Source organism: Juglans microcarpa x Juglans regia, chromosome 8D, assembly GCF_004785595.1.
Source record: "Juglans microcarpa x Juglans regia isolate MS1-56 chromosome 8D, Jm3101_v1.0, whole genome shotgun sequence".
Lineage (NCBI taxonomy): Eukaryota > Viridiplantae > Streptophyta > Magnoliopsida > Fagales > Juglandaceae > Juglans > Juglans microcarpa x Juglans regia.
In genome coordinates, this window is record NC_054608.1 from 128,368 (window position 1) to 150,957 (window position 22,590).

At 37.9% G+C, this 22,590-nt stretch overlaps 1 protein-coding gene and 1 pseudogene across 2 annotated transcripts; one reads left to right on the forward strand and one right to left on the reverse strand.

Moving 5' to 3' along the window:
• The first annotated feature begins 93 nt into the window (after positions 1-93).
• LOC121242697 (protease 2) lies at positions 94-22,195 on the forward strand. Of its 2 annotated transcripts, XR_005935948.1 has the most exons (11): positions 94-463; positions 562-1,040; positions 1,131-1,477; positions 2,273-2,564; positions 10,719-10,877; positions 11,508-11,873; positions 19,809-19,874; positions 20,031-20,079; positions 20,523-20,646; positions 21,867-22,035; positions 22,133-22,195. XR_005935948.1 is itself a non-coding variant. In XM_041140626.1 (10 exons), the coding sequence occupies exons 1-10, from the start codon at positions 286-288 to the stop codon at positions 21,955-21,957; spliced, it is 2,151 nt and encodes a 716-aa protein (XP_040996560.1). In that variant the 5' UTR covers positions 94-285; the 3' UTR covers positions 21,958-22,195. The 2 variants fall into 2 exon arrangements, 1 of the variants encoding a protein (XP_040996560.1); XM_041140626.1 differs by having other exon boundaries at positions 21,867-22,195.
• Positions 8,259-8,366, reverse strand: LOC121243760 (annotated as a pseudogene).
• Positions 22,196-22,590: the final 395 nt, after the last annotated feature.

A 22,590-nucleotide genomic window follows, 5' to 3' on the forward strand; every position in this document is an offset into this window, starting at 1 on the left:
ATTATTAATTTTTTTAATTAATAATCATTTTTTTAATTATTAAATAATAAATAAATAAATAAATAAATAAAATTAAAATAATGCATCGGAAAGTTTGAGGTTGCAATAGCATTTTCCGTCCAAAATACCCCTTCGTCGGATGATATAAGCTCTACTAGCGAAGGAAACGATGAATCATCATCGTCTCAGCCTCGGGCACTCGGCAGCCTCCTTTACTACCTCCCTGTCGTCCACTCCTCCCCAACTCAACCTCAATTACACAACGCCCTCCGATTGACGCCCACGATGGGGACAAGTCAAAGGCCTCAGCCTCCGGTGGCCAAGAAGGTGGAGCACCTCATGGAGATGTTCGGCGACGTGAGGGTTGACAAATTCTACTGGCTCCGCGATGACTCCCGCTCTGATCCCGACGTCCTCTCTTACCTCCAAAAGGAGAATGCCTACACTCATTCCCTCATGTCAAGTAAGATATCATTTTCATTTTCACCTTTCTCTCATTATTCCTTGTTTCTGATCGGTTAAAAAAAAGACTCCAATTTTCACCTTCTTTTTATATCGAAGGCACGCAAAATTTTCAAGATGAGCTCTACGCGGAGATAAGGGGCCGGATCAAGGAGGATGATGTGTCTGAGCCTGTGCGCAAAGGGGCTTACTACTACTACCGGAGGACTCTGGAGGGTAAGGAGTACGTTCAGCATTGTAGGCGTCTTGTACCCAATCCAGAGGCCCCACCTTCTGCGAACGACACCATGCCTACAGGACCTGATGCTCCTCCGGAGCATGTTATCTTGGATGAGAATGTTAAGGCTCAAGCTCACGATTATTATGTCATTGGTGCTTTCAAAGTTAGTCCGAACAACAAGCTCGTGGCCTATGCGGAGGATACAAAAGGGAACGAGATTTATACCGTTTATGTCATTGATGCTGATAATGGGGTTCCCTTGGGGAACCCTATAGTGGGTGTGACTTCCTATCTCGAATGGGCAGGTGATGAGTCTTTAGTGTACATCACCATGGATGAGATTCTCCGCCCTGACAAGGTTATTCTACTTCCTTTTACTATGAAAAATTATGGCTCTTTTGTGGTTAGCTTGTTATGGTCATGCTCTATTTCTTTTCTTGCCCAATAGGCATGGTTACATAAATTGGGAACAGAACGATCAACGGATCCTTGTCTTTATCACGAAAAGGATGAGACGTTTTCTCTGGATCTTCAACCTTCTGAGAGCAAGAAGTTTTTGTTCGTTGCATCTGAAAGCAAAAATACAAGGTTCAACTTTTACCTCGATGTTTCAAGGCTTGAAGATGGGCTTAAAGTTCTTACGCCTCGTCTAGATGGTATCGACACATCCGTCAGCCATCGTGGGGATCATTTCTTTATTAAGAGGAGAAGCGACCAGGTTTTCAATTCAGAGATAGTAGCTTGTCCGATGGACAATACATCTGCAACTACGGTTCTTCTTCCGCACAGGGAAAGGTAATCAATTTCTACAGGCTTGATTATGGCCTTTGCTATTTCCTTTTTTTTTTTGGGTGTATTATTCTGAGTCATTTCTTGCGATGTATGTTAATTATGATCTTAGTAATTGTATTGTTAACATTAGACTGTAGATTTGATTGTGATTTACATTTCTCAAAAAATTAGACACCCTTCTGCTCGGATTTTGGTTTTTACTTCTATGGGTTTGTGGTTCTAGTGAATCTGAATGCAGTAAGTTGTCTTTCAGTAGGCTTTGTCATTCGTCTCTAGTGTGTAAAATCTATGAAAGCGACTCGTGAATTCTTCTCTTTTGCATGGGGACCCTTGATCGTGTCATAAAAAACAGTGCTTTTTCTGAATTTTGATGCCGTTTCAGAATAGCAGGTTCTAAATTGAAGAACTCAAAATGACCTGAAGTCTTTCTTATTGCTTCTAAATTGAAGGATTCTCATTTTCCCGGAAATTACAAACTTCAATGTGTTTTTTTCTTATGTAAAAAGGACATGGAAGTTTGTAATTTTTATGGGTTAACTACTTAATCATTTATCACTTGCTCACGTTATTGCTGTAGTTGAATTGCTAACTGCTAATCTTTGTATGTACTTACAAATAAAAAATTGCTCGTTTTTGGAAATGTGTAAGATTATGATCCAACAACCTGAAAATTGTGTGTACAATTGAAACATTTTGTGTAGCACATGTTATATCTTTTATAGTTACCATTCTCTCAATACCCGTTGAGGGCACATGGTTCACTAATCTAAAAGCTTATCATGTTTGGATTTTGTCCAGCGTAAAACTTCAGGGTATACAACTCTTTAAGGATAATCTTGTTGTATATGAGCGTGAAGAGGGTCTACCAAGAATAACTATTTATGGCCTTCCAGATGTTGGAGAACCGCTCAAGAGTCTTCAAGTTGGTCATAGAGTTGATTTTATTGATCCTATATACTCAGTGGAACCATCAGAGTCACAGTTTATTTCCAGCATTTTACGCTTTGAGTATAGCTCAATGAAGACTCCACACTCGGTGTATGATTATGATATGAAAACAGGCATTTCTGTTTTGAAGAAGATTGAAGCAGTAAGTTTTATATGCAACTCCTTTTCGCATTATTGTGTTCTTCATTGACTTCTGATTTACATGCTCAGAACAGTAGGTATAGTTATCTTATCCAATCTTTTCAATGAGCATGATTTCTGCCAACTTATATATTTTTTCATTTTCCCGTGGTTGCAGAGTTAATGAGCCAACTGCTCTGTGTGGGTGTGACATTTGAATTCATAGTTTATATGCTTGCTTGTTTTCTAAAACCATAATTCTTCCAATCAAAAGGATTTTAATAACTCAAATCTTTTTCTTTTTTATACTTGCTCAAACACTAATTAAGCCAAGAATCCTCACAATGGGAGGGATGGCTGAGAACAAATACCCAATCATTAAGGTTAGTCTTGAAAATGGTTATTTAATAGAGGATACAGGAACATTGCTGAATTAATTTTATAATTTGGGTTTTCGATATCATGTAAAAAGATATAGGCAACATAGATTTATTAAAATCTTTAAGTATGAAGAAATAAAATAAATTTATGCATTTGAGATTCATAGATGTATCTATCTCAGAACAAGTAGATGCCCCCGCCCTCTCACTAGGAAACCAAACAATATTAAAATCTCCACACAAACACCAAGGTAAATCCCATAAATAATACAGACCCGCTAGTTCCTCCCACAAAAACTTATATCACTATTTACGTTAGGCCCATACACGCCCGCAAGAGCCCACCTCCACCCATCCTCGATATCACGGTCATCTAATGAACAAGCATTCAATTTCATCCATCAGACATATTATTTAGAATGATCTACATGAAAACATTACTGAAGCCAATGCAACCAGATACTTTCAATTACACAAACCACAGAGTTATTACACATCTAAATCAGAAGTACAAATTTAGGAGAAATTTGTAGTCCAACAAATCTGAATCAGAAGTACTCAGGTTTAGAGTAAAGGTAACAATCTGTTAAAATTTATAAAGATAAAAAGACAAAAAAGAAATAAACGGAGGGATCTGAGGCAAACCCAGATGATTAGGGTACTCTAAAACAGGCAAACTAATTTACACATCTAATTTACACAACCAGAGAAGAAATCGCATGAGGATCCCATCTTTTTTTCTTTTTTCTCGGCAACCAAACAATAGGTAAAAGTAGAGTAGAAATCTTGGCTGGATTGACTTACAGTGGGTGACGTGGCATGGGCGACGGACAGCGTGAGTCCGTGACTCTGAGTTTGTGTGGGCGACGGACGGCGTGAAGAGAATTGGACGGCGTGAAAAGGCCAAGAGTGGCGCTGTGAGCGTGGCAGAGCTGTGGGCGACGGGGTACTAGGTTGAAGTCGAAGAAGGGGGCGGCGTGAGAAGTTAGAAACTTAAGACTTAAGAGTTAGAATTGATGAGGGGCGGCGTGAGATGAGAACTGAGGGGAGAGGGAGTCACTGCGGGGCCATGGGTTGAAGACGAAGAGGGGGGGGGGGGGGGGAGGGGCGCGGCGTGAGAAAAAGAAAAGTTAGAAAAAGTTAGAAAAGTGAGGGGGCGGCGTGGGTTAGGTAACTTAGGTTTAGGGTTTTTTGAATTTTAGGTATAAGGGTATAAAGGTAAATTCAATTTTCATAACGGGTTGACCTGTTAGTGACCCGTTAAGCAATCGTGTCTTAATGGGTAAAACCGTTTTGACCCGAATATGTTAAGGCTAAATCCTAACCCGCTTTTAACGGGTTGTGTCACATATTGCCACTCTTAGTTTGAAACTGATGGATTTGTGGAGAAGGTAAGGAATTGGTGGACTTCTTATTCCTTTCATGGTATCCCTAGTTTTATTGTGGCAGGTAAACTTAAAGCCCTTAAAATTGATTTAAAGAAGTGGAATATTGAAGTCTTTAGGCATATGGATGAGCAAAAAAATCTTCTTTGGGATAGGGCTAGGCAGAACCTCCGCCGGCTCCAACTTCGACTCTGGCCAACGCCTGCCCTGACTTTGACTCTGATTAATTTTTTTTGGAGCAAATCTTTGCTATGATCTCTGGTAATTTTTCACTGTCTCCCCTCTCACAGCCTTAAACTTTACCATTTACTTTTCCGAACAAAGAAAGAAAAGTCTATTTTTTTAGCTCCCGTGTATGTAAGTCTGTTTGAAATCAACTTTATTCTGACCAATTTTATCGAGTGTGCTAATTCCCTGTCACGAGGTTGCTTTTTATCTGAACTAGTTGTCCTTCTGAACCAACTTTGCTTTTTACGTGCTTTCATGCTTTGGGTTCAAATCACCGTCCTTTTTTCTTTTTAAAGACTTTTGGTTCCAGGGTGATGGTTCTAGGGTGATTGTACATGTCTAGTTTTATAGCCCTGTGAGTGTTAGTACCAATTCGACTGCTCGTTCTTTTTCATCAACCGCTTAATTTATTTGATTTGCATACAGTGTGCATGCACACACATAGAGACCAGGTTTCTCAGTATTCGAGCTCCCCAAGTCTTCTTCGACCATGGTGGTTTATTAGAGGGTATTTTTGAATCTTCGTCGTTCGTTTCAACTCCTACTACACAGAGTCTCCTCCCATTTTCTTTATGCTTTTATCGAGTCATCTTCTAAGGATGACATACTCTTCCTTCTCGAGGCTCCGTACTAAATATCATCACGATGGTTTTAGCAGCGTCGACGATGCCACTGTTCGACGACGGCGGTCGATTGAGCCATCTCTCTCACTATGTGACTCCGACAACTCCAATCGGAGTCGGAGTCCACTCCTGATCGGAGTCGGAGTTCAAAGTTGGGCTTTCCGACTCCATCGAAGTTGGAGCCCAGCCCTACTTTGGCATGAGTTACATACTCTGGAGGTTGGGGAGGCTAATGAGGAGTCTTTGTTGAGAAAGAATGAGATGGTATCTGAAATAGAGAAGGTTTTGTTAATGGAAGAAATTTCATGGAGGCAAAAATCAAGGGTGATTTGGTTGAAGAAGGGGGACAAATGCACCAAGGTTTTTTACAAGATGGCTAATTCTCATAGGCGTAATAATGCGATTGAGGTTCTTCACTCCGGTACTAATGTGTTCTAATCCCCTGATGATATTCAAGATCATATTGTGAATTATTATGAAGATCTTCTCAAAGAGACAGTGGAGTGGTGTCCTAAGCTTGATGGCTTGAATTTCGATCAGCTGGATGTTAGTGCAGCAAGCTGGTTGGAGAGACTGTTTGAAGAATTTGAAGTGCATTAGGTGGTGAGAGGTATGTGTAAAGATAAAGCTCCGTGCCCAGATGGTTTTTCTTTGGTTTTCTTTCAAGAGTGTTGGGACATAGTGAAGGAAATGTGTTGCAGGTTTTTTATGCTACTTTTATTGCTCCAGTCCCTTAATGCTACTTTTATTGCCTTTATTCCAAAGATAGCTGGTGCTAATCAGTTGAAAGATTTCCGTCCTAATAGTTTGGTAGGTAGGATTTATAAAATTATTTCTAAGGTGTTAGCTAATTGTATGAGTTTGGTGATGGATAAAATTATTTCTATACCTCAAAATGCTTTTGTTCGGGATCGGCAAATATTGGATTTAGTTATGATTGCGAATGAGTGCTTGGACAGCCGAATGAGGGAAGGTATTCCGGGGTTTCTTTGCAAGTTGGACATGGAAAAGGCATATGATCACGTGTGTTGGGATTTTCTTTTTTATATGCTGAGAAGATGTGGCTTCGGAGATAGGTGGTGTGGATGGGTTAAACACTGTGTTTCAACCGCTCGGTTTTATGTTTTAGTTAGGGGTGTAAGGAGTTCAGTCCAAACCGGAAAAACCGACTGGACTGGACCGAACTCCAAACCAGTCGGTCTCAGTCCCATAAATTGTGGACCGAGGAAATTCGGTCCGGTCCTGGGGTCTATAAATTTTGGACCGCACTGGACCTAACTCCTATTTATATTTTAAAAATATTTTTAATAATTTAATATATTATTTTTATATAGTAATTATATAAGTTAATGATGTAAATTTCATCTAATTTATTATCATTAACTATATAAAATATTTTTTTTAATGAGTTAGTTACATAATTCATATTAATAATTCACTTAATTTTAATTTAGTAATTTAAATAATTTTTTTATTAATTTGTTTGAAAAAGAAGAACAAAAAAAATAAAAATAAAAAATAATTGTGCCGGATCGACTGGTCGGGTCCGGTCCCTATGGATGTTCAGTCCGGGGAAAATTTCGGTCCATCACTCCCCTGGATTGGATCGATTTACACCCTTAGTTTTAGTTAATGGTAACTCTTGTGGATTTTTTCAGAGTTAGAGGGGTTTGAGATAAAGGGATCCGTTATCCCCTTTTCTTTTCGTTATAGTTATGGAGGTGTTGAGTCGCATGGTGGAAGCTGCTGTAGGGGGAGGTTTTCTTGCTGGTTTCTCGGTGGGAAATAATAGTAACGGTGCTTTATCCATTTCCCACTTGTTGTTTGCGGATGATACTCTTATTTTCTGTGATACTGACAATGGACAGATTCAAGCTTTAAGGGCTGTTCTATTGTGTTTTGAAACTGTTTCGGGCCTCAAGATGAACTTGGGAAAGTCAGAATTGGTTCTGATTGGGGATGTGGAGAATATTAACCTTCTAGCGGATTTGTTCGGCTGCAAAATTGCTTTCCTTCCAATGAATTATCTTGGGCTTCCATTGGGGGCATCTTTCAAAGCAAAGAATATTTGGGATGGTGTTGTAGAGAAGGTTGAGAAAAGATTGTCGGGTTAGAAGCGGCTATATCTATTAAAAGGGGGGGAGATTAACCCTTATTAAAAGTACCATTTCCAATCTCCCAACATATTTTCTATTAAAAGTACCCTTTCTAATCTCCCAACATATTTTCTTTCTTTATTTCCATTAACTGTGGGTGTGGCAAATCGGATTGAAAAATTGTTTAGAGCTTTTTTGTGGGGTGGCATGGGGGAAGATAATAAATTTCATCTTGTGAGTTGGCAAAGAATGAGCAGTCCGATTGTGTTGGGAGGCTTGGGGGTGCGAAATTTGAACATTTTTAATAAAGCTCTACTAGGAAAGTGGTTGTGGAGATGTCAATTGGAAGGGATTTGTTGTGGAGAGAGGTTGTTGATCGGAAGTATGAAAGTGATTGGGGGGTTGGCGCTCCAAGGAGGGTAGGGGGACTTATGGTGTGAGCCTTTGATAATTTATTAAAAAGGGGTGGAACATTTTTGAAAAATATCTAAAGTTCGAGATTGGAGAGGGTGCAAGAATACGTTTCTGGTTTGATGAATGGTGTGGTGAGGTGGCTAGGGAGTTATGGGTTGGCATTTTTAGTAGAGCGGGGTTGAGTTGGGTTATGTCGAAAAGTGTGGTGGAGCTTCTAGCATGTTGGAATAGGCATCATAATAGTTCTCAACTGGCAGCGGCGTGGAGGATGATTCATTTGTGCTTAATGTGGTGTTTATGGATGGAAAGGAATGAGAGGTGCTTCAACAACAAGGAGTGAGCTGTGGAGGAAATTTGGAATTTTTTTGTCTTCTTCGGCTTAGTGGTTTTTTGCTATTGTACTAAAGGGAGGGAATGCTCATGAGTTTTTGTTTTCTTTTCAGCTTTCTAGAATGTAATTAGGTGTCTCTTTTGTATACTTCATGTGTACATGGGCTTCGCCTAGTTTCATTCGATCAATAAAGTTTCTTATTTATAAAAAAAAGTAATATAGTTTTTTTGATAGGTAAAAGAAACAATGAAAGTAACAAATGTGGATGAGCAACAATCGAATCGCTAGTAAAAAGATGATGACCAAAACGATTTCTCAGCCATTGATTTTTTGCTATAATATAGTTTCAATGCAGTAAAGCCATCTGAGCATCCCGAGCTCCAACATAAATCCAAGTTCCATAAAATTTCGAGAACCCCAATTTCTCCAGTTAACTGCAATTTCCGTGAGGACCCCATGCCCTTTTTACTCATCCATCTTGAAAACACACCTTTTAATGTATGCACCACGGTCTCCTTTATACTACCGTGCACACACTTTTGTCACACTGTTGGTAACGGCCGCGCATGCGACTTCGGTACAAGCAACGCCTGGCTCTGCGTCCCAGTCCTCAACCACGGCGTTCTCTAGCATCCACTACCAAGAGGCAACGGCTACGGTATGAGAGCGCAAGAGCATTACCATCCCATCCGACATCCGAGCTTGTTGACGCCCAACGTCGACCCAAGGGATGTCACTCCATCATTACATGCTCCTAATTGACTAGGGGAGCTCTGCCAAGATAATGTCCCATCTCGGCTTAGGGTCGTGAGACACACGCGCACTCACAAGCACCTTAAACTAGCAGAACAATCTACTTCCTTCTTTCTTGTAGAGAGTTAAACAAAATCACATATTAACATTTTGGAGGAAATCCAAGTAAAAATCTTTCTTGTGGAAAATTATGAAAACACATAAATAGATCTTTGTATGAACGACATATGAATAGGATTGCATGCAGATAAGAGAGTTATGAGGGATTTCTAGGTAATGAGGACTCTTTTTAACATACACGGAGGGCTTGCATACTATACCATCATTCATCAATTTTGTTAGTATAGGTATGGTGAATACTTGTTTAGCGTAAACCTTTCCTAAGTTTGGTCGTTGTTGAGATGTTGCAATCCTAGTGGTATCCTTCTAATGTCCATGTGCATGCTTGAGTACCACTCTTTTGGGAAATTAGGGCTCACTCAGAGAGAGAGAGCGAGGTGATATCCAATGAGGAGAACAAAAAGGGAGGGAAATCTCTCACAAGTACGGTCGTGGGATTGGTTTGTTGGTTGGCGGTTGCTCAGTTGTCTAGGTGTATGCCAGATTGGGACAGTAGCAGACTTCTGAAATGATTAGCTCTGCCGGAGTTCAGAAGCTTGGCCAATGAGTGACCACTCACAGAGTCTTCTAATGGGGTTGGACCTCCCAGATTGCCGTGGGTGAATGTTATATGGCGATAAAGTCATTGCTCGTGGCCGGATGAATAGTGGATCCATGACTCTTTCGCTGCGATGTTGTTTAGATGGCATTGTGAGGGCTTCTAGTTGAGATGTCATTTCTGAGCACTCCCATGCTGTTTCTGGGCACTCCAGTTCTCTGGGCACCCGACTAACCTCACACCGTGTTTTCTGGTGCTCGCCCTGAAACGGGTTTGTGCTACACGTTGCTTGCTCGTTGTATTCCTTTTTGCCCATACTATAATACACTTGCCTATTCTTTGCTTGCTCGTGTCGCTGCTCACACAAAACGTTGTATTGCTTATGTTTCTTGCCTGTGCGTCGCTTATTTCTCCTTTGTTCGCCTACACCCTTACTCGCCCAAATGACGCGTTAAATCTATCAGTTCTACCTAAGCCTATCCTCACCTCACACTATCTTTCCTTTACTTGAATCCTTGCCTACCCAAGGCCATGCTTGCCTAAGGCTTGTTTGCCAGAGGTTTTTAGTTGTCTTGACCATTTGTCAGGGCTTTTCCTTTGCTCCCGAGATTTGTAAATCTTTTGCTCAGTCTCACTTAGTCCATCCAGTGGGAGTTCCTTCGAAGGGCGCGGTCCTCACATCTTTCTCATGGGTTTTCTCCCTGTAATGGAGTGAAGAAACTTTTTTTTTTTTTTTATAAGTTAATGGAGTGAAGAAACTTGGAGACTGAGATACATGTCTAATTGGTATCATCTTATGGGTCTTTGCAATTCAACTAAAAGTGATAGAGAAATCCTTTTGCTTTGGATTCAAAGGTATATCCCCGTTTTTCTTTTGCTGATTTCTTTATTTTTTTTGGTTTATACAGTTTAAGTTTAGGTAGATCTAGACTGAAACTTCATAAAGTTGGCTTCATCTTCATTTCACATTGGTTTAAAAAGAGCATGCATTGCAAGTACATGCCATTTACATTTTCAAAATAGTAGTCTGATAAAAGTATCTTGGACTTATGTCCTTCTGTATTTGTAAGTCCATTAATATTGAAACAATTGATGATGTCAATGAAGACTGGTACCATTAATATTTTCTATGACACGTAATCTTTTTTTTTCGTGCAATAGAGTTAAAAGAAGGAAATATCTAAGTTTATTACAGATATTTCAGTTATTCATTATTAATTCCATCTTCTGTGTGCTATTTTCTCATTGTTTGTCTAATTATGCTAAAATTTGGATGTCATAATTCAGTATCTTCCTCGACTATCGTAGGTGTTGGGGGGTTTTGATGCTCTAAATTATGTCACTGAAAGGAAATGGGCAAATGCTCCTGATGGCTCTCGGATTCCTTTATCAATTGTTTATCACAAGCATCGAGTGAAACTTGATGGGTCGGACCCATTGCTACTTTATGGCTATGGTTCTTATGAGGTAATAAAAGTAACCCTGGATTAAATTGTAGATGCTTGCGCAAACAGTGATTCATAGGCTTTTGGTACCATATTGATGATGGTAAAAAGGCCACTGGTTTTCTTGAATTATATTTTGTCATGGTATGACTTTCAAAGATAAAATCTTCTTGTCATAGACGTTGTTTTGAGATATTATTATTCTCTGTTGGCAGAATTTTGTACCCTGTTTTCTCATCCATAATTCTCTTGCACTTGTAACAATAATGCTGTGCAACTCATTCAAGTTTGTCTCAATGGATTTATCCATTTATTTCTTGAAAGCCTCCTCAGAAACTTCAGGGCTCTAATTATAGGCCACTTTTCCGTGTTCCATTTCTCTGGTCTTAAGAAGTTGCTGTTGGCCAATCATGCAAATAATGCAACTGTCAGTTGAGATGTTGCTAAGATGCCTAGGTTATGTAATTGAGCATTTTCTGTCATTTGATCATATTATTCCTCAATTGGTCTGATCATTTTAATTTTGCAATTGCAAATTGGTCTGGATGCAATGTCCTTCCATTCATGTATCCTCTTGCTTCTTGTTTTTCACTTGCACTTGATTGTTTCTTTTGAAGTCACTCAACAATCCAGAATCTCTTGTTCTGAATAGGTATGCATAGATCCCAGTTTCAAGCCATCAAGGCTATCTTTACTAGATCGAGGTTTAGTTTATGCAATAGCTCACATCCGTGGAGGTGGTGAAATGGGGAGGCAGTGGTATGAGGATGGGAAATTTCTTAAGAAAAAAAATACTTTCACTGATTTTATTGCTTGTGCTGAGTATTTAATAGAAAACAAGTACTGTTCAATGGAAAAATTGTGCATTGATGGAAGAAGTGCTGGAGGATTGCTCATTGGTGCTGTTCTTAATATGAGGCCTGACTTGTTCAAGGCTGCTATTGCTGGAGTACCTTTTGTTGATGTTTTGACGACAATGCTGGATCCAACTATTCCCCTTACTACTTCAGAGTGGGAGGTATGCTTCTTTCCCTCGTGAGACAATGATTTTATTGCTATATCAACCTTCAAAAGGTTTACATATTGGGAGGTGGTACACAGATGGTGACCAGTGAATTAGGTCTTCAACTCTATTTTCTGTTATGCAGGGTAATATAAACATATTGCACAAGAATACATTTCTGTACTAACATACTGTTTTATGAGACTATACCTGCAGCCATGCCATTCAAATACCAAATCTCTAGTTTAGTGGCCCATGTCTTGTTAAACCAGATTACATCACTAAGACATAAGATTCCCTGAAATTTGAGGTCCTGCATTTTCATACTTACTCCATACTGGTATCTTTTATCCATTTTTTATTTGCTCAATTGGTTCTTTACATTGTTTGTGGTGCTAGAGATCTATTTTTCTCCCATCTTGTCTGTCTTTGAGATTTTAATTGCCACTGGGAGCTGCATCTAGGCCTGCTGCAATTTTATTTTGGGGAAACATACACTTTGCACCTCCAAGTACAATACAAGTTATACTTTGTGCCCCCACACTACCAAAATTAACACATCCTACTCAAACTACTAAACACTAACTGTTGGAAAGTTTCCAAATCTGTCTGGTCAACTTTACTGCATTCTAGGGGAATATTGGCTGTAAATGTTTGAAGATTCTAGGAGATTTAGTTTCCTTAGAAGTTAGCATTTAATTTGTTCTTTCCTTATTTTCTTCTGCTGTAATTTATAAATACTGCCTTGTATCTATGCTGCGAATTAATGAGAATTATTCCTACAAACTGCTCTCTCATTCTAGATGGTATCAGAGCAACTCTGGTTCTGATTCGTCTAAAACCCTAATTTCTCTGGTGGCTCAAATCCGACCCTAATCTCTTGGGTTTTATACTTCAAACAAGGCCAAACCCGAACCAAAAACTACCCATTCTGAACCATACTTTTTTTTTTTTTTTTTTATAAGTAACCCATTCTGAATCATACTTGTCCAAATCAATAACATACGACTGAAGGAGGCTAACTTCCTACGGTGGTCACAATCAATCCGGATGTATATTCGAGGGAGAGAGAAGATAGGATATTTGACTGGTGAAACCAAGGAGCCTGAGAAAACAGACCCATCCTATGTTGTATGGGATGCTGAGAATTCCATGGTGATGGCATGGCTTGTGAATGCTATGGACGAAGAGATTAGCGCAAATTACATGTGCTATTCTACTGCAAAGGATCTCTGGGACAATGTTAGTCAGATGTACTCTGACCTTGGAAATTACTCTCAGATATATGAATTGCAGCAAAAGATCAGCAATGCTCACCAAAGAGAAGGCAGTGTAACAAGGTATTGCAATGTTCTTAAGGGACTATGGCAGGATTTAGACTTATTCAATGATTATGAATGGAAAAATCCTAATGATTGCAATCACTATAAGAAGATGGTGGAGAATGCCAGAATATTTAAATTCTTGGCTGGACTTAATGATGAATTTGATGAAGTCAGGGGAAGGATTCTAGGGAGACAGCCGCTACCTCCACTCCGGGGAGGTATTTTCTGAAGTGCGACGAGAAGATTGTCGTCAGAATGTCATGATGAAAAAAAAAGAGGATGAAACCGTGGAGACTTCTGCATTAGTTGCTGCCAACCCTACTCCTTATGGTGCTACTAGCACAGATTTGGCCACTAACAATGTTTCTGCACAACAGCCTTATTCTAACCAACGGAGGTTTGAAGAAAAGCCTCGAGTATGGTGTGATTACTGTAATAAGCCATGCCACACTCGAGAAACTTGTTGGAAACTCTATGGAAAGCTAGCAAACTGGAAGAGCAGTAAATCTGGAAGCAACTATACAGTCCCTAAAGCCAATGAAGCCAAGGCTAATTTCCTGAGTGCTGAGCAAGTGATCACCTTCTTCAATTGCTGAAATCCACTCCTACATCCGGTCCTCCTAATGGTTCCTTGGCCCAAACAGGCGATATCTCTAGTGCCTACTCTTGTGGCTTAGCTCTTGCACCATTGATTATTGATTCTGGTGCATCCGATCATATGACTAGTACTTCACAATTGTTTCAATCTTATTACCCTTGTCCTGGTAATAAAAAGGTTAGAATTGCATATGGGAGTTTTTCATCCATTGCCGGAACCGGTTCTGTTCAAATCTCTGAGAAAATCGAACTAAAACTTGTCTTTCACGTCACTAAAATTGCTTGTAATCTGCTGTCTGTTAGTAAACTCTTATGGCATTCTAATTGTCGTGTCATATTTTTTGATTCCCATTGTGAATTTCAGGACCAACTCTCGGGGAGGATGATTGGCAGTGCTAGGATGATTGATGGACTTTATTATTTCAATGAGAACCTATTCAACAATAAACAAGCTTAGGGTTTGAGTAATAGTAGTAGTTCAATATCTATACGTGGACAAATAATGCTTTGGCATCTTAGACTAGAACATCCTAGTTTTCCCTATTTAAAACATTTGTTTCTTAGCTTATTTAAAACCTTGGATTGCAACTCTCTTCATTGTGATACTTGTCATTATCCAAGAGTCATCGAAACACTTATAAATAAAAAGTTTATCGTGCTTCAAAACCTTTTTATTTAATCCATAGTGATGTTTGGGGTCCCTCAAAAATACTACTGCATCTGGAAAAAAATGGTTTGTGACGTTTATTGACGGTCATACACGGTTGTGTTGGGTGTATTTGATGAGTGACAAATCTGAAGTTGAAAAAATATTCAAGGAGTTTTATAATATGGTTGAAAATCAGTTTCAAACAGCAATTAGTATTCTTAGAACCGACAATGGTATTGAATACTTTAGCAAATGTTTAAGAATGTTTCTTTCATAAAAGGGTATTCAACATCAATCCACTTGTCGTGACACCCCACAACAAAATGGCATTGCCGAGAGAAAAAATCGTCGCTTATTAGAGGTTGCATGAGCCATACTGCTTTCTATGCATGTTCCTAAATATTTATGGGGTGATGCTCTTTTAACTGCATGTTAGCTCATTAATAGGATGCCTACTCGAGTTTTAAAATACATCACACCTTTAGCTTGCCTAAAGGAGATTTTCCCTACTTGTCGGATAACATCATATTTGCAACTAAAAGTTTTTGGGTGCACTGTTTTTGTTCATATACCGACCCATCTTCAATCCAAACTTGATCCTAGGGCAGAAAAATGTGTTTTCATCTGATATGTTCCTAATAAGAGAGGGTATAAATGTTTTAATCCCATAACAAAAAAAATTCACATAAGTATGGATATCAATTTATTGAAAAACAGCCTTATTTTAACCATAACTATCTTCAGGGGAAGAAAGAGAAAAGTGAAGATGAGTTCTAGCAAACTTCTACACCTCTCCCTAATGTTTTCCTTGACATTGACATCCATACTTCTCCTTTAAAAGGTTAGGAAACCGATACTTTACCTAGTGAAAATAATGGAAATACTAGTCTACCAGTACAATGCATGAGTGATTCACAAACAGGGAGAGAAATACTACCAGGTATTCCCTCATCTGAGCTTCGTGTTTATACCATAAGAAGAGATCATTAGAATAATAGAAATCATTCTTCAAATCCAGAGCAAGGCCAATTATCATCACCTCCACAAGTTGGTCATTCAAATACTCCAGGTACATCTTCTTCTCCTGCTCCTTCTGTTGATAATTCAGCTGATCTTGATCTGCCTATAGCCCTTAGGAAAGGAGTTTGAACCTGTACCACACATCCTATTGCCAAACATCTATCCTATCATAGACTCTCTGATACTCATAAGGCCTTTACATAAAATGTTTCTCATCTGTTTATTCCAAGAGCTATTCAGGAAATTGGCACTTGGGAAATTGGTGATCTATCGGAGGGGAATAAGACTTTTGGCTTTAAATGGGTATTTACAGTTGAATTCAAGGCATATGGTAGTATAGAGAGGTACAAAGCAAGACTTGTGGCGAAGGGGTTCACTCAAACATATGGAATTGACTACCAAAAAACATTTCCTCCTGTAGCCAAGATGAACTCAATCCGTGTGTTACTCACTCTAGTAGTTCACTCCAACTGGCCCTTATATCAATTAGATGTGAAGAATGCCTTCTTAAATGGAGACCTAGATGATTAAGTTTTTATGGATCTACCACCAGGCTTTGAAGGCAAAGGTGGCAAAGGCAAGGTGTGCAGGTTGAGGAAATCATTGTATGGACTCAAACAATCTCCTAGAGTTTGGTTTGAACGCTTTGGGAAGGTGGTAAAGAGTCATGGCTACTGCCAATGTCAAGCTGATCACACTATGTTCTATATACACACTGGTGGAGGCAAAGTAGCTATTCTTATTGTCTATGTTGATGATATTATTTTGACAGGTGATGACAACAATGAGCTTTAGAGGTTAAAGAAGATTATTGCTAAGGAGTTTGAGATCAAAGACTTACGTAACTTGAAGTATTTCCTTGGAATGGAGTTTGCAAGGTCGAAGAAAGGAATTTTTGTTTCCCAACGAAAATATGTTCTTGATTTACTTTGAGAAACATGTTTACTAGGGTGTAAAGCAGCAGAGACACCTATAGAGCCGGACCTAAGACTTCAATCAGCTAAATCTGAAGAAATAACCAATAGAGAACAATGCCAAAGATTGGTAGGGAAATTCCTTTATCTCTCTCACACACGTCTTGACATAGCTTTTGCAACAAGTGTGGTAAGCCAATTTATGCACTCACTAGGATCTGAGCATTTTGATGTGGTTTACAGAATCCTAAGGTACCAAAGGGGACTCCAAGTAAAGGGTTATTATTTGGAGGTCTTGGGAATCTACAAGTTAAAATATGTATTGATGTAGATTGGGTTGGAAGTGTCAATGATAGAAGGTCAACTTCTGGCTGTTGCACATTTGTTGGAGGAAATTTAGTAATATGGCGCAGCAAGAAACAAAATGTGGTGGCAAGGAGTAGTGCATAGGCCGAGTTTAGGGCTGTTGCTCATGGAATTTGTAAAGCGCTGTGGATTAAAAGATTGCTAGAAGAATTAAAGGTTACTAATTCACTACCAATGAAACTGTATTGTGATAATAAAGCTGCAATAGCTGTTGCTCACAATCCAGTCCTTCATGATAGAACAAAATATGTAGAGGTGGACAAGCATTTTATCAAGGAGAAAATAGATAGTGGAGTAATCTATTTACCCTATATCTCGACAGCTGAGCAAGTAGCAGACATACTTACAAAGGGACTGTCAAAGAAACAATTTGAAAACTAATCAACAAGCTGGCCATGGAAGATATCTTTAGACTAGCTTGAGGGGGAGTGTTGGAAAGTTTCCAAATCGGTCTAGTCAACTTTACTGGATTCTAGGGGAATATTGGCTTCAAATGTGTGAATATTCTAGGAGATTTAGTTTCCTTAGAAGTTAGCATTTAATGTATTCTTTCCTATTTATTCTTTCCTTATTTTCTTCTGCTGTGATTTATAAGTACTGCCTTGTATCAATGCTACGAATTAATGAGAATTATTCCTACAAATTGCTCTCTCATTCCAGACTAACGAATAGCACGTTTGTCCAATTTTGGCTGCTAAGATGGACGGTGCACATTATAACTTTTTGGTATTTAGAGGATGCAATGTATCAGTGTTAATAGTTTGATGTGCAGTGTGTAAAATTTTGATAGTTGGAGGGTGCAATGTGTGATTTCCGCTTACTTTGAGTGTTGTTTTGGATAATTTTTTTTTTTGATAAGTATGTTTTGGATAATTATCTAAAACATGATCCTTTGGTGTCCGTCAAAGAAGCGGAAATTAAGGCCCCATTTAGATACAGAAACACTCTCAACGTATCTCATCTCATCTCATCTCATTATTACAACTTTCCCAAATTCTCATACAAAATATAATAAACAATTCAATTTTTTTAAATCCCAAAACAATAATATTAAAAAATAATATTCTAACAATGTTTTATTCAACTCATCTAAAACCATCTTATCTCACCTCACTATCCGAACTAGCCCTAAGTGTTCATTCATTCTACAAGTCCCTCATACAAAATACAAGTCCATTCCCTTGGAAGAACATATTAAAGCCTCGTTTGGTTGTTTAGATGAAACACAAAAATGTGAGATGCTTTCGTACGGCCAAACACCCTTAGTTATCCAAATGCGTTAAGATACACCTAGATATCTCATCCCATGCGTTCTCTACTTTTCTCATCTCTATTCATGGAGAAGACCTATCACTGACAGTACAGTGAGCTGCCCCCAAGGCTGAGACCGAAATTCATCCCGTGTTGCCCTTCCTCCTGGTTTGAGACACGCCATTCCCTTCCTCCTCCATTCCACAATGCCGACAAACTCATCACCGAAAAACCCATTCCCTGGTCGATTTGGTGTACCTTATGAAATGAAGAAGTTTTGGGCATCAGCTTTGAAAACCAAAGAATTTAAGAGGAAGAAAAGACTCCCAAATGAAATGCCCACAACATAGGAAACAGACATTTTTCTTTCGGCCAACATCCAATGACTCCACAAGAGGAAGAGATAAAACAAATCCAAAATTGAAGAAAAAAATAAAGATCAAAGGGAAAAATGTGAGCAAGATTGTATCAGCAAAATTACTGGTTGTATCCACCATGAAAAAGGCGGTCGATCACAGTCGTGAGCCATGAATTATTTCGCAGAACGAAATCTATTGTGCTTCAGGTTTGGATGTGCTGAAGATCTGGTAGCTTGCTTTTATTGAGATTAGCGTGATGGGATAAGAAGAAAGAAAGAGGAAAGGGGAAAAAACAAGAACAAAGGGAACGTAAAAGGAGAAAAAAAATCACACACACACACATATTGTATTGCTGCTGAAAATGCTAAACACACTGCTGTATTGCTAAAATACAAATGCTAAAAACACACTACAAGTATAATTTTTTTTATGATTTATTTATAATTTTATTTCAAAATGATGACAACAGTGTAAAATTTAAATTTCAAATGAAAAATCTAATATATTTGATAAAATGATATTTTCACGTTAATTAATTATAAAATAGATTGTAAATTAATTATTTACCAGTTTCATTATTTTATAGTAAATCTAGAGGTTATTCTGGCATTATTTCATTATTTTATACCGGTTCCAAATTAAATAAATTTGGGGAAAAATAAACTTGGGAATTTTCCATTTAAATATGTTTGGGGATTTTTCATTTAATAATTGATAATTGATGATAGAAAATATATTCATCAATATTAATCAATCATTAAAAGTACTTTCCAATCATTGATGGGACCCACCATTTCTTCAAATCCTCATAAAAAGTTAAAACCATCTCATCTTTTTTTATACATCCAAACATATTTTACAATGGGACCCACACACTTTTACAAAACCAACTTAAACATCTTAATGAAACGTTCTCACTACTATTCACACAGAATTCTCACAATTTCTATCTCATCTCATTACCCAAGCATGCCCTAAGGCTCCTCTAAAAGCTCCATTGAAAGAACTTATTATTGCATTGTGAAGTGGCCATGAGCTTATGGGATGATATCTTCGCTAGAGTGGGGTTACTCTGGGTGATGCCAAGAAGGGTGGTGGATTTTCTAGCAAGTTGGAGAGGCATCCAAAGATAATCCTCAAATTGTAGCTATATGGAAGATGGCCCCGATTTGCCTTTGGTGGTGTATATGGATGGAGAGAAATGAAAGGAGTTTCAATGATCGCAAATGGACAATAGATGAGCTTAGAATGTTTTTTCTTAATACTTTATTCCATTGGTCGATTGTAATAGACCTTGATGGCATGAACATTCATGATTTCCTTGTATCTTTAGACAATCACGCATAGGTGTTGCTCTTGTATATGTCGAGTACATGGGCCATGCTATTCTCATTAATAAAGTTTCTTTTTTACTGACCAAAACAAAAATTATCTTTTAGTTGATTGTTTTTTTTTTAACCTTACTGCAGGAATGGGGTGACCCGCGAAAGGAGGAGTTTTACTTCTACATGAAGTCATATTCCCCTGTTGATAATGTTAGTAGCTTGTCTTATATAGTTAACCAGTATTCTCTGAACCGTGAAGAGCTACACAATTCGTCATTCACCATTTGAAACATGATACTAGTTTGTTTTTTTACTAGATTCTTGATATCCTTCTTTCTGATCTGACCTTTAACCTTATGCAAATAGGTAAAGGCACAAAATTATCCAGACATTCTTGTAACAGCTGGTTTAAATGGTAAGTCTAAACATTTGTCCTGTGGATTTCAATTTCTTCATTGTCAGCAAACTTAGTTTTTCCATGACTGCTATAACTAGCTTCTTCTCGTTAGTGTATATATATTGGAAATCACCATGACAGCATGCACAAAGTTTCAAGTAGATTCAGTTCAATCAATATTCAAGTAGTCAAATGTTCAAGATGTTGGGTCACCAAGCTGGTTGAATACCCAAACAAGGGAGCCTGCCTAAGCCTTATGAAATTCTTTGTAAATTATCTAATTTGGTTAAATTAATGTTTGTTGTCATGGTAATATCCATGGGTCACATTGGACGCTTATTGCTGATCCACCAATGTGGCTCACTCGCATAGTTGAACAGTAGGATTGATATTGTAATTTTGGATATGATGAATATTTTCCTTCTCCTGACATTCAATTTGAACCTGGTACACTATGACAGATCCACGTGTTATGTATTCGGAACCTGCTAAGTTTGTGGCAAAACTGAGGGATCTGAAGACTGATGATAACCTGCTATTATTCAAGTGTGAATTTGGTGCTGGTCATTCTTTAAAGTCAGGAAGGTAATCTTTTTTCTATGCATTTTACCTACAACTATTTAAGTTTGTAGGTTTAGGTCTTCTTTTCTAACGTTTTCCTTTTCTTTCTACTCTCCGTTTTTGTTATCTGCATTCTTCACTTCGATTCCATTTTTTTTTATTTATCACGGTGGTTGTCCCTTGAGTTGGCCAGCTCCAAATAAAATAAGCCCCCCAACCCCCAAGACTTGAACGCCACAGAAAATATGGCAATTTTGCCATAGCCGTTGACCTCCTCCAAGTACCTAATTTAGTAATTTGTAGGTACTGTCTTTACATTTGCCGTCCCACGTGTTTTTAGCAGTGACCTCTTTTTCTTGCCGGTAGCATGACTTCCTGTCAATTTTTTTTTTGATACCTCCTGTTACATTTTGTTTCTTTTTCTTCTAGATTTCTAGACTTTTGCCTCTCCTTTTTCAGCTATAACTACCTTTTTAATTCTAAAATTATATAACTCTAATTGAACTCAATTTTTCATCCTATCTTCTTTTATATTTTGATTAATTTTTTGAAAAATGGTTCTGACAGGTAAAATTTTGAAAGTTTAAGGGAAAAATACTTGTACAAATGCAGTATATAAATTTACTTAAATTTCTTATTTCAAAGCATATTTTAAACAAAAAAGAAGAAAAGTAAATATTTTCCAAAAAAAAATTACAGATTTTTTATTTTATTTTATTTTATGTGCATTTTTACTTAAATTTGATACAATTTTTTGTCCTTCTGAATTTTGGTGGACCATCCATTTTTGTATAATACCTATTTTATATAAGTTTAATTAAACCTTTTTACTCATTTTGTTTCTCTGTCTCCAAGCTGACGGAGCAACTTAATTCAACCCAACAAAATTCAGAACCCCAATATTATAATCCTTGCTTAGTCCCTGGATAAAACTGATCTGTGATCCAAGTTTGGATCTTTGCTACGTTTATGTGAAGTTATTTTCACAAATGCTAATGGGCATGAGATTCTAATTATATCCATCATGCTAACCAATACGTGAGGTGGTCCTTGCTCCGGCTGGCTCCACCTCCATTGATCAAAGATCTACGTTTCTAGAAGCTTTCTGATGTGGGCTTGCATGAACTTGTACTTCTTACTTAACAGAATCCCTATAACGGTCCTTCATTCCTTTAAAAGGGTGCCTTCTTTCTTTAACTACCTTATTATTTTATTATTATCATCATTATTCTTTTTGGATGCAGATTTGAGAAGCTTCAAGAAATTGCATTCATGCATACTTTTATAATGAAGGCTCTAAATATGATTCCTGACCATGGATCTGGGCAGAACTGATGGATTGCTGCTGCCAGGAGATGAAAGAATCCTCAGTGCCTCACTCATCGCTGAACGGTTTCAGCAACATCTTGCATGGTAATTTTGTGAAGGATGATTATCAACATTCTGAATGTTTTAATCTTGTATTACCTTCCTAAGGTGAGAAAAATGAATCATTTACAAAATCATGCAGATTCATTTGAGGTGTTGATTGCTTCAGGTAATAAAATAGTATGGAAAACGGTAGTATATTAAGGGATACAAGATGCCAGATATCCTGCTTTTTTGGACTGTTTTCGTCCATAAGGAACTAAATATGGACGTAGACCTCGCCCCGAAAATACATATTATGGAGGACGCTCTAGCGGCTACTAATATGATGTTTCGCCTTGATAGCGATAAACGGAGTTGGCGTGAGAAGAAATGCTCTAGATGTGCAAAAAGACTGCCTCTGATCTTCTCTTAGGCTAGGTTTGCATTAAAAAAAACATTTATCACATCTAGTTATTATAATTTTTTTAAATTCTTATACGAAATATAATAAATAATTTAATTTTTTTAAATTTTAAAATAATAATAATATTAAAAAATAATATTTTATTTAACTTCTATCCCAAATCATCTCATTTGAAATTACCATCCAAACCTTCC